This window comes from Pseudonaja textilis, chromosome 1, assembly GCF_049901715.1.
Source record: "Pseudonaja textilis isolate UNSWEBS1 chromosome 1, rPseTex1.2, whole genome shotgun sequence".
Lineage (NCBI taxonomy): Eukaryota > Metazoa > Chordata > Lepidosauria > Squamata > Elapidae > Pseudonaja > Pseudonaja textilis.
In genome coordinates this window covers 241473159-241485783 of record NC_141990.1, presented here as the reverse complement: position 1 = coordinate 241485783, position 12625 = coordinate 241473159, and the positions used below count along the sequence as shown (strand labels likewise).

The 12625-nt window shown below is 34.1% G+C and overlaps 1 protein-coding gene across 3 annotated transcripts in view; it reads left to right on the top strand.

Annotated features, from left to right (window-relative positions):
- The window catches only part of SBF2 (SET binding factor 2), a 220791-nt gene extending 211099 nt beyond the window's left edge, over positions 1-9692 (top strand). For all 3 annotated transcript variants that reach the window (XM_026706467.2, XM_026706466.2, XM_087921093.1), the window contains 4 exons: positions 2800-2990; positions 3909-3996; positions 4568-4699; positions 7405-9692. In XM_026706467.2, coding sequence (XP_026562252.1) covers positions 2800-2990; positions 3909-3996; positions 4568-4699; positions 7405-7503 — 510 coding nt within the window. In that variant the 3' untranslated portion in view covers positions 7504-9692. The remainder of the gene's footprint in view (positions 1-2799; positions 2991-3908; positions 3997-4567; positions 4700-7404) is intronic.
- The last annotated feature ends 2933 nt before the right edge of the window (positions 9693-12625 follow it).

The window sequence follows — 12625 nt, the reverse complement described above, 5'->3', positions numbered from 1 at the left end:
ATTAAACCATGAAACATGGTTTTGACCTAGATTTATACAAATGTCAGTGGCTTCAATGTCTCCCTTCAATACACACTGTGAGGACCTTTGGAGTAATGCAAGGATGTTTGCTGTGAGAAAGGATAAGTAGCACTGCCTGAAGAGTATGGAGGGCTGCAACAAAAAGAAACATGGAGGAAAAATTCATGAACAATTTTTCCACTTGCATAAGTCTAATTCCAAAACATTATGAACTTAGAACTTAGAAGAACATAGAATTATTGTCACTTTGAATGTACACTAGTTGGCATACATTAAAATGAAATTTCATTGCATACACCTCTCAAAGGGTCAGCATCTCCAATATACACTACAGAAACATAACAAAATAAATACAAAATTACGCAAATACCCACATATATGACACAGAGAGACAACACGGTCTAGTTTAGATGTATACATGTACATAGTGAGAAAAAATAGGGAATAAAGCTGTTACAGAACCAGGTAGTCCTGATAAAAATACTTCGAAACCTCCTCCCAGAGGGGAGCAACAGAAACAGACTGAAGTGGGTATGTGGGGTCTCTAACAATGCTTTGAGCTGTAAGCACATAGTACTTATAAGCAGTATCCTGAATAACAGGAAGCGAGCTTCCTATAATCTTCTTGGCTGTTCTTACCACTCTCTGTATAGACTTTTTATCTGAGGCACTGCTACCACAAACCAAACAGTGATGCAGTTTGTTAAAGTGCTCTCAATCGTGCCTCTGTAAAAAATGGCTAGGATGGAAGGAGAAAGATGTGCTCTTCTCATCCAATGCAGGAAATGCAGACACTGGTTTGCACGCTTCACTAGGACGACGTGTGGAGATACCAGTTCAGATTGTTAGTTATCTTCTAGTTATTAGTTTAGTTTACTTCATTGTCATTGCACCTTGTACAACGAAATCAAACACCATCTTCAGTGCACATCATAACCAGGAAAATAAACACAAACACACATCCTTCACACTCCACACATTGAGTTGAAAACCCCAACACCACATCAACACTACACTATACAGTAGAATTCAACAGAGCTACTGCCCTGGGATAGAAGCTGTTTTTCAGCCTGTTTGTCCTTGTTTTTATTATTCTGTACTGTGTGTTAGATGGTAATAGTTCAAAAAAAGGGTGCCCAGGATGAGATGGATCTTTAAGAATGTTTTGAACTTTCTTAAGGCAATGGGGAGGGGAGAGGGCAACCAATGATCTTCTGGACAATGATTTTAACCCTCTGGAGTGCTGTCCTATCTGCCACTGTGCAATTATTAGTTATTATGACTAAGAATATATTCTATAAATGCAAAGGAACCCAATATAAATTATTATTCTTGCATTTCAATCATCATCCCTGTGCAGATCTTTTTCTTCTTGATCTTTAATTTATCCAGTTTCCTAGGTATGGGATAAATAACTCATACAGGCTAGCCATGCTCATTCAATTATACTATCATTTTTTTCTTGAACATTAATATTGATTGTGCTTATTTCATTTCCACTTTTGATGTATCATTAAATATAAATCTCTAAAATACTCCTTCCACCTTACCTTATTTCAATTTCATCTCAAGTAACTACACCTTTTTGTTTAAAGTCCATTTATTTGCAGGGAGTTCCTTGTTTAGCCCACTTCACCTGTGTCCAAAACAAAATCCCATCAAAACAGCTCTCCATTTTCTATCATTCTCTTAATTTTAACATTTTCTTCCACCTTCTTTACAGCTAGATTTTCCCCCAATACACACAATCTTTTATTTTTGCTGTAATTGTTGTCTTACTTGCTCTTTTCCTCACTCACAACCTCTTTCATGTCATTATTCTTTCCAGCAATCTTTTTCAAGTTTCTAGCATAATTCCTTATTTCTTGTAATCTAATTCTTTTCATTCTATTTCAAGCATTTTTTCCAGGTTCCACTCTTGACATACTGTAACCAAATTATGATCTGTCCCGCATTACATAACTCATGCATCCTTTACTAAATCTTTTATTTGTTCATCTTAAACAATCAAATCAGTCATGCTTTTTGATGCATTCCCTTTCAATCTGTAAGCATTAATTTCTACTTAAATCAGAAAACAAAGAGATATTTTGTAAGCAGATATAAAAATGTCTTGTACTCACTCAGAATGTTGCAAAAATGCACACATTTTCCGAAAACTCATCCCTGGTTTTTCCACTAGCACCATTCATTGAAACACAACATATGACTTCCTAATTTCATATGCATTCCCAACAGCTTAAATAAACCACAAATTCATACTTTTTGACATAAATGTTTCATTCATAATTAGACCTACATCTCTAATCCCCAGCCTGTATTCTCTTCTTCAGATCTGTTGGGTCCTTCCTTTTTTTTTTCTTCTTTTTCCTTTTTTCTTCTTCTACTAATAGAAACACAGTATATAGCAAAGATACTTTGATATTTTAGCACTTGTATGAATCACATTGCAATGTTCTAGCTAATCAAAGCAACAGTAATTACTAGAAATGAGAAATTTACAACCAAAAATGCATTTGCCACAAACACTGAATAAGTTCTAAACTATTTTTATAGATCCATTCAAGTATCTTTTTATTAGAAAGTTTATGTGCCAGCTATTGCAAGAAATAGAGTATAGCAATTTAACTGAAGTGTTACGTTCAACCATCGGATTTCTGTCACAAGGTTAGGAGATTTAAGCAGTCACTGAAAAAGAGGTAAAGTATCTCTGTTTGGATTTTTGGCTAACCCATGACTTTTTTTCAACCTCACACCATGTCACATTACCTTTTAAAGCATCGGAGACATCCTTCTGGCTCTTCAGCAATGTCTGTCAACCTGAACTCTTGTCAAAAGAGATCTATATTGCATCTGCCAGACAGTGGCTTGGGTGAAGAACGAAACAGCAATATTTCATCTTCCAATGGTGTGGAAAGGAGAGTAACAACACTGTACAATCAATTCACATCCAAACATGATGAAAATAGGTAATCTGAGCTATCAGACTATGATAAAAGTCTGGCTTCCTTAAAACATTTGCAAAATTTGCAAAATTGTTATATTTGCTTTATTTTCATTCTGTTTCAAATGACTCACAAAACATCCTTCATTAAAATTACTTTTAATCTAGTTATTTATAAGACAAATCTGTTTCAGTGGAAAATAGTGCCCTCCAGATGGATTGGGCTTTTGACTGTGTTGGCTAAAAATTCTGAGGATACATAAAGTCAAGTTAATTAACAAATAAAGTGTCACAAGACATCACTGTTCAAAAAAATATTCAGTGTTCCACAGATGTATTTAAAATAATATGATGTGATAAGCAAAGGAAGAGCTCTAAAAATTTAAATGAATCTTAAGTGTTAAATCAGTCTTAATCATATTCACACTGAGAAGAATCTGAAACCTTTGGTCTAGATCCCATATTATTTGTCTGAAATAAGGAGTAAATTCACATTTATCAGTTAAGAAAACTTTCTGAGAATTATTATGCCAAGATAGCTCCAGCCAATGTCAGCCTGGGCCTGTTGGCTCATGCACTCATCAAACCTCCATAATGAAGGAGTGTTTTTTTTTAAAAAAAAAAAACCAAACAGATTCACACAATATCAAAACACTTTACACATCCTGCTCAAGAGTCTTGAAATATTTCAAGCTGGTAATATTTCAAGCTGCTAACATTTCGCACACCATTATAATAAATGAACTAAATTAAAACCTATAGCTATGAAATCATATTCATACTTTGATATGAATTAATGGGAAATTTTACTTGGGCATTTTGTTCTAATTGATTTAAGTTCTGTCCTATGAATTGAACTGAATTAATAAACATCATTACTATGTGGATATTTTTCTTGAGTCCTGTTGCTTAAAATAATAAATAATATTTCTTTTTCTTCTAGATCTTTTGAAGGTACCCTTTACAAAAGAGGAGCTTTGCTTAAAGGTTGGAAACCACGTTGGTTTGTGCTAGATGTTACAAAACACCAGGTAAAGTGTAATAATGGTCTGTAATATATGTGTGCAATCTGGGAGCTCTCCACTCTTTCAGGAGAGCAAGTAGAAGCCCCCCCACCAATGTTGTTTCTTTTCTTTGTTTATTTAAATGTATATTATTATTTCATTATATTTTTACATCATTTTCTTACCATCAACTTTCAAGACCATGTCGAGCTTTAAATCAAACTTGCTTTTAAATATTTCAGATTATGAAGTAGGTGCTATGGATTTGTGCATGCTTCAAAAATTATTGTGAGAAAGTGCTTCAAATTACGCTTGAGCGCAAGTGCTTGTATGCTGTTTTTTTTTCCTCAAAGTACCACGTGAAAAAGGTGCTACTTGCTTGCAAATTTAATAGTGAAACTTTTACATTAACATTACGCATTAATAATGAAATGCTATTTTTGAACACTAATTTTATTCAATTTTAGGAAATTAAAAACTGTCCACAACATTTCATTTGAGATTATGGTTATTTACATGTTTAGTATAACAGTAGCAGACTTTTCATATTACTAGGCTGGTTGCTTTCTTTAACATTTACTGTTTCTTTTCACTCTAGCTAAGATATTATGATTCCGTGGAAGATGCTTGTTGTAAGGGCCATATTGAGCTTGCAGAAGTAGAAAGTGTAATCCCTGCTTCACCAACTATTGGTGCTCCAAAACATGCTAATGAAAAAGCTTTCTTTGATGTAAGTAGATTGGCTCCAAACTACCATCTGCTTTAAATTAATAACAAAAAATTGTACTCATAATCTGTGCAGAGATACAACTCCCTAGTTTTTCTCAGCCAGATTTAACTACAGTGGACATTTGCAAGAATTCTTCTGGGAGTGGGGGTAAGCTGCAGTATCAGATGTGATTGTAATTTGCACATAGAGAGTATACCAGTGTAACACAACCTCTCCATTGTCCTTATATATGTGGTGCTGCATATTTTAAGTAACACCTCTTTTAATGTCATTTGATTTGTGAAAGATAGGTTCCCGTGTTTTAGAATAGGAGTTTTGGAAGCTGTCTTTCAAAATCAAATCACATCTTTGTCCATCTGGTTCACTACCGTCTGTGTGGACTGACAGCAGTTTTGCAGTTTTAGATTGATGTCTCTCAGCCCTTCCCAGATTGACTACAGATTTAACCTGGGATTGATCAAAGCAAGGCAGGTGCTATGCCACAAAGTTTAGTCCTCTTTAGTGCTCTTAATTCACTAGGCCAGTTTTTCTCAACCTTGGCAACTTCGTTGATGTGTTGGCTTCAACTCCAAAAATTCTCCAGCCAGCATGCATTAGACGCTAGCAATAGAATCTGTGCAGAATTTTTCTCAAATAAGGACATAGAGAAATAGACATATTTAGCCAGTACTCCGTTTCTACCAATGGAAGAGAATATCATGGCTCGGGATTGAACGGTGCAGGCCTTGGTACTCTCTGTGGTTGTTTTCATGCAGACATTCCATTACCTGCCTAGGTAACACCTTCAGTGCTAGAAAGGAGTGGACTTACTCTCTGTTTATATATAACAGTTGCTTGTCTTGACCACCAAGTTGGTGATGATGTTGTTTTCCCCTTGGTTGATTAGGCTGTTGTTGACTGTTGGATTGATGGTTTGGTTTTGCTCCTGGTGTTAATTCCTGCTTATCTGGGTGTAGAATGATGGCATGGAATCTGATCTTTTCTTTTTTAGCTTTTTATTATCTCTTGATGTGTAAATGTGATTCATTTATGTGCCTGTTGGTGGATGATTTGCCTGAATGCCATGCTTCAAGTAATTCCCTAGCATTTTTGGATGTAGTGTGATCTAAGATGTTCAAGGTTTCCCAGTTGAAACTATGCTTAAGTCTGTTCATTTGTTGTGAAATTTCATCATGTCTTCTGACTCCTAGTTGGTGTTTATGGATGCACTTTGCTTGTCTTCTGCCTGTCTGTTCTATACAGTGGCAATTGCAATACTTACACTCTATGTTGTAGATGACTCTTACTTTTTCTTCTTGGGCTAGATTTTTGGTTTACTTAAAATGTTTTGTAGGGCTTCAGTTGATTTGGCTATTATGTTGATGTCATTTGGTTACAAGTAAAATAGTTCATTAGTTTTTCAGAGATCTTTTTGATGCATGACATGTTATCTTTTTCCTATTTTGTGTTATGAGCTATTATATTTAACAGAGAGCAAACTCCATTCCCTTCTAGCACTGAAGATATTACCCAGTTAGGTAATGAAACCTCTGCACAAAAGTCACCAAGCGCCAAAGACTCCATACTTCCTTTTTTTTCATAACTTATGACCAGCTATTTATAGGGGTTACAGGATTGCCCAAATTAATAGGCCAAAATTTGTGAAATGGATCTATTACAGAAAACTGTGAAGAATAATGCTTGATATTGGATGGACTACTAGATGAAGAAAAAAAATAATGTTTAACACATATTAGACATGGGAGCTCTTGAACAGTCAACAAGCAGATAAAAGGATTGCTAAGCACAACTTTAGAATTAAGCAGGAAAAGATGGGATGGAAACAATATATTGGAAATAAAATATTTAATCTCTCTCCCTGACTTTCTTTAGTTGTGAAATTTCATTTACCATAGTTGGTAGCTAATCCCTAGGCTGTATGGTCTAGGTAACACATATTAGACTACAAGACTGCTACCTTTCCCGTTGTACAGGAAAGGATAGCAATTTCCAAGGAACTAAATTGTCTCAGCATTTAAAGCTACTTGAAGAGAGAATTCTCTTTTTGCAGCAGATGAGTCTGTTTATTAGGTACACTTATTTTCTGAGAAAAGTAGGGGGAAATGTCTGATTGTTTCAATGAACTACAGTTGCCTTACAACCGTAACTGAACCTGAAATTATGGCTGCAAGTCATTCTGATAGTTAAGCAGATCTCGGTATGACCATACCCAGTTTTATGACCTTTTTTTTTTTTTGCAGTGTCCATAAGTAAATCCATCATTCACAATTGACGTTTTTGCCAGAAAACGGAATTAAATGCTGATTTCTGACAAAAAATAAGTTGTAAATTGAGATCCTGTGATTATAGGGTACTGCAACTAACTATAAATGGGGGGGGGGGCTCAGAACTTCAAATCTGAATCATAAGTAACCCTTGGGAGGCTATTGTAACTTTCAATAGCTGCTAAGCATCCGGTCTTAAGTTGAGGACTACTAATATAGTAGAAAATCTTGATTTGTTTGCAGCTTCTCATTGCAAACTTCCCATGCATTTATAGACATGATTCTCTGTTCCAAATGGTAGGCTTTTGGAGTTCATGAGAACAGAGTAGAGAGCAATGCTGCTGCTGCAAAGACTGTAATGACAATAGGATGCATGAAGTATGGAAATCAAGTATGTTCTAAAATTAATACTGCTTTTATCTTTTAATTTTAATTGTGCAGCTAAAGACAAGTAAACGAGTATATAATTTTTGTGCGCAAGATGCACAGAGTGCCTACCAGTGGATGGACCGGATACAGAGTTGCATTTCAGATGCATAATAAGGAATTTATTTTTGCTCTCATTATCATCATTTAAAAAAATAACTGTTGATATGCCTGAGTAACTCTTACTTCCTAGAAGAATTGTTTATTGCAGTTCGAACAGCCTTATATTTCAGCCACAGTGCTCAGAACATCATATTTCTTTTATAATTAAAAGAAATTTTATAATTAGTTCATAATTTATATAATGCCTCGTTCTCCATTTGGAAGACACAAACTAACCTCATTGTCCAGAAAGCCTAATCTTCAATACAATTCCAGGCTAAGTGATCCCAGCAGGATAACTTTTTTCTAGACACAGGAATGAATAATCCAGCAGAACACTTGTTTTTTTTAAATATTCCTTTATTTATCTTTAATCTTCTTAGTTTCCTATTTTAGAAAAAGGGATTCATATTCAGACTAGCAGTGTTTTCTGAGAAAGAGGTTATTTAAACCTTTAAACCCTGGAGACCAATAAAAAGGCACACTCAAGGCACCATAAATTAAAAGAAATGGTTTCTTTTCTGCCACTTACTCTCCGAACAGTCTGCCTTGAGAAATAACTTGCCATTTTTCTACTAGTTAATTCATCTTTATAGATGAATGGAAACCAAGATCAGGCCTCAGGAAGAGGGAATGCTAAATACAAAAGTTGTATATTAACTTGTGTGCTGTTCTGCTCATTGTAAAAAGAAAAAAAATGCACTAAACGAAACAAACTTGCACTGAAGTCTTTGAAAACAGGCATTTTGAAGGAGAGAAGTAAATTATTTATAGCAAAATGCTAGCAAGATAACAACAATTTAAGATAATGTTATGTACATAATTTGGCTTGATGTGATGTAATTTGATACTTTACATGTTTTTGCACATAAATTGGAAGAATGTTTTTAGATTTTTTAACATTTGCCAATGTGTTTGTTCATCTTAAAAAACTCTGACAATTTTTTTACAAACCAAAATAAATAAACGTTTTTCTTGCTGCAACACATAGTGACTTTTGAGTGTAACAACCCTAGAAAGAGAATATGTTTTCTTTGAAAAGTAAATATGTTAAAATTAATAATTCAATGTTTGTTTATACTAGCCAGCATTTTCTAGGGTTTAGCAACGTCACTTGTAAGTTAATGGCTGAGTTCACATGTAATGCTAAGTCAAAGTTTAATGGAATAAGGACATCTCACTGCAAACCTTGGACTGATGAATGAATCCCTTCCCTTGGAAGCTTTCATATGAAATTCCATTCTAAGAGTCAAATCGGACAGTGATTTAATCTTCACTAAAGTTGGTTATAACAAGCCATTAGTTTTTCAAACAGCTTATTTTTTTACTAACCAGAGTTCAAATTAACCACAATTTATTATTATGAACCTTAAATTATGATTTCTCAAAACTAAATCAAGAACTGTTAATAGAGAAGAAAAAGAAAAGGGGAGCCCAGAGGCCCAAAGCTCTCAGTAGTTCCTCCTCCTAATATTAAACCATGGTTTAGCATTACCTGCAAATCAGGCCAGTATTGACAAAACAAACTGATTTCACTTGTAGGATTTCAGTTTCTGGAATTGTTTACCTTTTTTAAAAAACCAGTATTTTCCCTATTTTTCTAATGAAGAGTGAATGCAGATTTCACACTACAAAAAATAGGAAATATTTCTTTTTTAAATATATTTGGATTTCCAAACTTAAATAAATGAAGGATTTTTCTAGCATTTTCAGCTGATAAATTACCACTTGTGAAAAAAAATGGTGTTTGCACATTCATGTACTTTTCTTTGTATATGAAGTACTTTTTTATGTGCTTTGTAAAATAATGACTGTGTTTGTTTTAAAGTTGTTAAAAATATACACTACCCATAGGAATTTTAATTATTTTATATATGTTCCATAATTAGCATTTGTTAACTAACTTGTAATAAAGATGCTTCATATGACAACATTTCTTCTTTACTCAGTGGAATAGTTAATACCATATCTTTAATTGTATAATTTAGATCCCAAGTTATCCTGTAATAAAATTCATATTTTTGTACAGAAAATGCCATTTTGCATGTGAAAAACTGTTCTTTGCTCTATTTTTTCATTGTTAAACTCAAAACATTCCATGAATATCATAAACTGGCCATATCAGTTATCTGCCTTGCAAAGTTAAGCTATGTATTTCATTCTGTGTTGACTGAATAAATAAAAAATGTATGAAACATAAATATGGCTACAAGATACAAATAATATAATAACAACTGATTATTATTATTATAATAACTGATTATTGGAACTGTCATTGGAAAACTTACACATCAGACTGCAACTTGGCCTTGGGAAGAAAAATAAACAATTTTTTATGGGGCATAGTGTATGTAAATGAAATTAAAATCTCAGCAAACACTTTTTATAGTAGGAGCATAGCTCTGCTAAGTGGTTACTATGAAACAACTAGTCATTTGTATAATTCACAATTTCTAGCCAGATGAGCTCACAATTTACTGGTTTTCTCTTAATAAATAAGTTACCCTCTTGTGGCAAGGGCAGTTAAGTGTTTTGTGATTGTTTTTCAGCTTTCCTTATTAGTTTAGTTTACTTTATTGTCATTGCACCTCGTACAACGAAATCATATATGTTATATATGGCCATGCTGGCCAGTTTGGAGAAGTATTTTTAAATTTATTTATTTATTTATTTGGACCGTTATTAGGTCCCACCCATCTCTTTTTTCTTTGTTTTGGGTTTTTTTTCCACAACAGTATTGCATTTCATAGGGCCAACAGTTCCTTTTAAACCAAAGGCTTCTTTACATAACAGTTTCCTTAAGATCTGATTCATCTGGTCATGAATCGCCTGGAAAAAAACGTGGTGAGTTGAACTCAGCTCACATGCAAGCAGAGGTGAAAAGAGGACAAAACATAGCCTGCAAAATAGGGGAGGGCAGGCCTGCCAGCAGCCACCCTATCTGGTCCAGCTAATGGGCCTCAAGCAGGATGAGCATTGGAAGTCCCAAATAAAGAAACCCGTTACAGCTGATGTTAAAAGCAGGGCCAGAAACCAAGCCTGAACTATTACCAGCAACTAAAACCAATGAAGGCAAGAAGTCATTTTGGATTATATGCAATCATTGGTTGTGGAGATTCTGTCTGCTTAATATTTTTAAGCAAATGTTGCTTTGTTAATGGGGATTGAGAGGATTTTTTTTTTTTCATTTTGTGAAAAAGTCCCATGCAGCATAATAAATGCAAATCTGGACTATTTACTACATCATACTACTTTCAAAGGTTAAGAAATATTGGAGCTTCTCAGCAAAAATAGCAGCGAAATAAGCAAAAGAATCTGAGGAATAGATGTTTAAACATTTCCAAGGAGTTAGAAATCTCAGTTAAAGCTGCTGATTCCTGAAATAGAAGGTAACAAATGTGAAGCACGTAGTGGTACTTTTGAACATTGCTAGAAAGGAGATTGCTAATATCTTTAAAAGCATGAAGCTAAGCAAAGTACAGAAAAAAATTATTGGAGCTGTAAAACTTTACTGAATGTGTATCGAAAGGGGAATAAAAGACATTTGAGAGATATAAGCTCTGTAAAAATATTTGTTTAAGAATGTTTTTTCTAAAGAATTCCTTCCAGATTCAGTTTTGTGCAGAATACCATATCTCAAATAGCAATGAGATTTCCAAAAAGTACCAAAAAAAAAGAAAAGAAAATGAAGTTTAGAACCCATTTATTAGATGATAAAGGAGTGTGCAAAAATATTAAGGATAAATTAAAATGAATACTTTCTGTTTTCAGATTTACTTTTATAATAACACCATTGAGTTCATCCCCAGCATGAAAAAAGTCAAAGCTGTATCTCATAAAACAGAACATAAAAGAACAAATGCAAGTGACAAGGCAACTGGAAATCAGTACGTGAACATTTCTGATTATATGGATAAAATATCAGGACATCTGTGCCAGCTGACATATTATCCTACCCTATTATCTTTAAAAAGAAAGTTAAATGAAAAAACAGATAAGACTGCTGATTTTTTTTTTAAAAGTGACAGATCTACAGAAGTTAATTGATATGAGCAAGCTGAGCAAACAAAAATAATGTGTTAGTCATAAGAGGAAAAGTAGAAACCTAGCACAGTGTTTATATCCAAAATAATGTAATAAATATGTACAATTACAGAATTTCCCATTGGCTATATAAGCTAAAATAGAATATATTTAGTGAAGGCTGGTGAAAACTTTTTTGGTTGTAGATCTTCAGAATCTGGCAGGTTCTACATAAACAACGTTCAGCAGTCTATTTTTAACTCTTTATTTGGAGTAAGTCTTTTTAGACTTCCATTTGACTTAAAATCAACCCCAACTTTCTGTATGGAATCATATACAGTATAACAAATACTGATAATAGTAGGAGATAGATCACATTAAAGGTGTTACAAGTTATACAAAGCAACTGAATTGAATTTTAACAGACAAATTCACCTGCAGATTTAAATCACCTTTGAAAGAGGGAAGCCTCAAATTTATTTTGTCAGAAATCTTCTAAATCTTTACACCTGGTCCCTCCCTTCTGACCCCTAGGATTATGGCTTGTTGACCTCACTGCCACCACCTATCTTGTACAGGTGCCTCACCTGGTAACCAAATAATTCCCAGATCCCAGACTTTTGTTTTTCTTTTTTAAGGGGTGAAATTTGAAATTTAAATGGGAAGACCTGGAGATTGTGGGGAGTTCATTAAACTAACAAACCTGTTGGCGCTTATGAACAGGGCAGGGGTACTGCAGGTGTCAAATGTGAGAGATAGTTCTTAATTTCAGTTGAACTGCCCTTACCACTCAGTTATTAAGGTTATACTGATTCATTGTCTTCTTCTTCCATATTGTCAACTGTTGGCTGGGCTCTCAGTGATATTTCTAAAAGATCCCTGACCATAGGTGCATTTATATACAATCCATTGTATATAAAGCAACCTTGACTCTAATTTTATCAATATCTACCGAAATCTATCACCCCCTTTCATTTTCTGAAAGGGAAAAACCCCAGTTCACCCATAAATAAGCTCTACACATTTATATTATGCACAGATAATACCTATGTACTTTATTGCTTCTAGCAATATGAAGTTTGCAAGTTTATTTTATTTCCCCCTTTTTAAT